This window comes from Rhinopithecus bieti, unplaced genomic scaffold (assembly GCF_001698545.2).
Source record: "Rhinopithecus bieti isolate Rb0 unplaced genomic scaffold, ASM169854v2 scaffold_12573, whole genome shotgun sequence".
Taxonomy (NCBI): Eukaryota; Metazoa; Chordata; class Mammalia; order Primates; family Cercopithecidae; genus Rhinopithecus; species Rhinopithecus bieti.
In genome coordinates, this window is record NW_016807321.1 from 1,757,904 (window position 1) to 1,759,974 (window position 2,071).

The following is a 2,071-nucleotide window of genomic DNA, read 5'->3' on the forward strand; positions in this document are numbered from 1 at the left end:
AGTGAACACGCACTGAACACACAGTGAACACACAGTGAGCACAGACCCCAAGAGGAGCGAGGAGGAGGAAATGCACCTATGTCAGGGGCTTGAGCTCCCAGCCGGGTCAGGACCAGCACTTCCCATTCTCTGCCATTGTTTTTTTTTTTTTTTTTGAGACAGGGTCTCACTCTGTAGCCCAGGCTGGAGTGCAGTGGTGCAATCTCGGCTCACTACAACCTCCGCCTCCCGGGCTCAAGCAATTGGCTGCCTCAGCCTCCCGAGTAGCTAGGACTACATGTGTGCACCACCATGCCCAGCTCAGTTTTGTTTTTTCAGTAGAGATGGGGTTTCATCATATTGGCCAGGCTGGTCTCGAACTTCTGGCCTGAAGTGATCTGCCCGCCTCGGCCTCCCAAAGTGCTGGGATAACAGGCGTGAGCCACCACGCCTGGCCTCTGTCATTTTCTCTTAAATAACTACTTGGATCATCACAGAAATGCCGGTAAATGTAAGCTTAGTGTGATGGAGAGGTCTGACTACATCATTTAAGCTTCAGGTTATTTTCCTCGCACAACAGCTGTGGGGAGAAGCTCGCCGTGGTGGCTATGACTCCAGGGAATGCATGTGGACGCACAGCCAGAGGGTGAACCCATGGGCTCCCAGGACCTCAGCCTGCCGCCCGGGGGCCGGGGTGGTCTCGGCGTACCTGCCAGGTCCCGGGCATACTGCTCCCGCGAGCGGTCCATCTGGCACTTGTGGCTGGCCAGCACCTTCTTCACCAGGTCCAGCATGCCGAAGTTCTGCACAATGTTGTTCAGGAGCACAGCATCTGAAAGGGCAACGCAGACACTCGGTGGGAACCCGGGCCCTTCCTAGATAGCCGGAACACCACTCTGGGGCTGCTCCTCAGGAACCCGGCCAGCCAGGATCCCGGTTCAGAGGGAGAAGACTGAGATGCACCAAGGTGATCCTCCCACCAGGTTCAGCCTCAGCATAGCGGGGGTCTCAAGCCTAGATTCAGCCTCCAACCCAGCAGCACAGAAGGGCCTAGGGGCAGGAGGGCCAGTGGCCTCACCTCCTGCAGACACTCCTGGGCTGAGGAGCCGGCAAGAGGGAAGATGCAGCTCCTCACCTCGAAGCTGCAGGGGAGGGTCCTGGACCCGCTGCTGCAGGCCTCTCATGGTCTCCATCAGCTCCTGGTGGAACTCCTGGATGACCTCGTCCAGCAGGCCGGCGTCCTTCAGCCCCCGCCAGAAGGTAAATGTGTCATCTGTGAGGGAAGGAGTGGGTTCAGTGGGCAGGGAAAGCGCTGCTACATGGGGCAGCCACCACAGCTACACGGGGCAGCCACCACAGCCATGAGGACGCCATGCCAGAGCCGGCAGCGCCTGGCACTGAGCTGGGCTTGCACTGCCCAGACACATCCACAGTGCCGGATTCTAGCGGGTCAGCCACAGAGTTCAGCCTCAGAGCGCCCAAGACAAAGCTGCTGGAGCCAGACGTTTCTCCACAAAGGCCCCACTGGCCCCACCTGGATTCCTGGAGCCCCTGTGTGGCCTGAGGCGGGCAGAGACCCCACCACCCCGCCAGGGCTTGTGAGCAGCCCACAAGGAGGAACCTCGTACCTCCGATGGCTGCGGTCCAGTCCCCAGGGTCCTCACAGGTCTCTATGGTGATGGTCGCAGGAGACCCATTCACTGTAGCCAAAAGGAAACATCGGGTGAGAGCTGAGAGCACCACAGTCCCAGCCCACACACTGTCTGTCCTCCTCACACCACAGTCCCAGCCCACACACTGTCCGCCCTCCTCACACCAGTCCCAACCCCACACACCCCACACACCCACACACCCCACACACCTCACACACCCACACACTGTCCGCCCTCCTCACACCAGTCCCAACCCCACACACCCCACACACCCAAACACCCCACACACCCCACACCCACACACCCCACACACTGTCCGCCCTCCTCACACCAGTCCCAACCCCACACACCCAAACACCCCACACACCCCACACACCTCACACACCTCACACACCCACACACCCACACACCCACACACCCCACACACCTCACACACCCCA

The 2,071-nt window shown here is 60.0% G+C and overlaps 1 protein-coding gene across 3 annotated transcripts in view; it reads right to left on the reverse strand.

Moving 5' to 3' along the window:
• Nucleotides 1-436: 436 nt before the first annotated feature.
• Nucleotides 437-2,071, reverse strand: part of GMEB2 (glucocorticoid modulatory element binding protein 2) — a 29,048-nt gene continuing 27,413 nt past the window's right edge. The window contains exons 7-9 of one of the 3 annotated variants that reach the window (XM_017881248.1): nt 1,608-1,679; nt 1,058-1,252; nt 437-811 (exon numbers count right to left, since the gene is read on the reverse strand). In XM_017881248.1, coding sequence (XP_017736737.1) covers nt 540-811; nt 1,058-1,252; nt 1,608-1,679 — 539 coding nt within the window. In that variant the 3' untranslated portion in view covers nt 437-539. The remainder of the gene's footprint in view (nt 812-1,057; nt 1,253-1,607; nt 1,680-2,071) is intronic. The other 2 variants (XM_017881250.1, XM_017881249.1) reach the window with 2 other exon arrangements.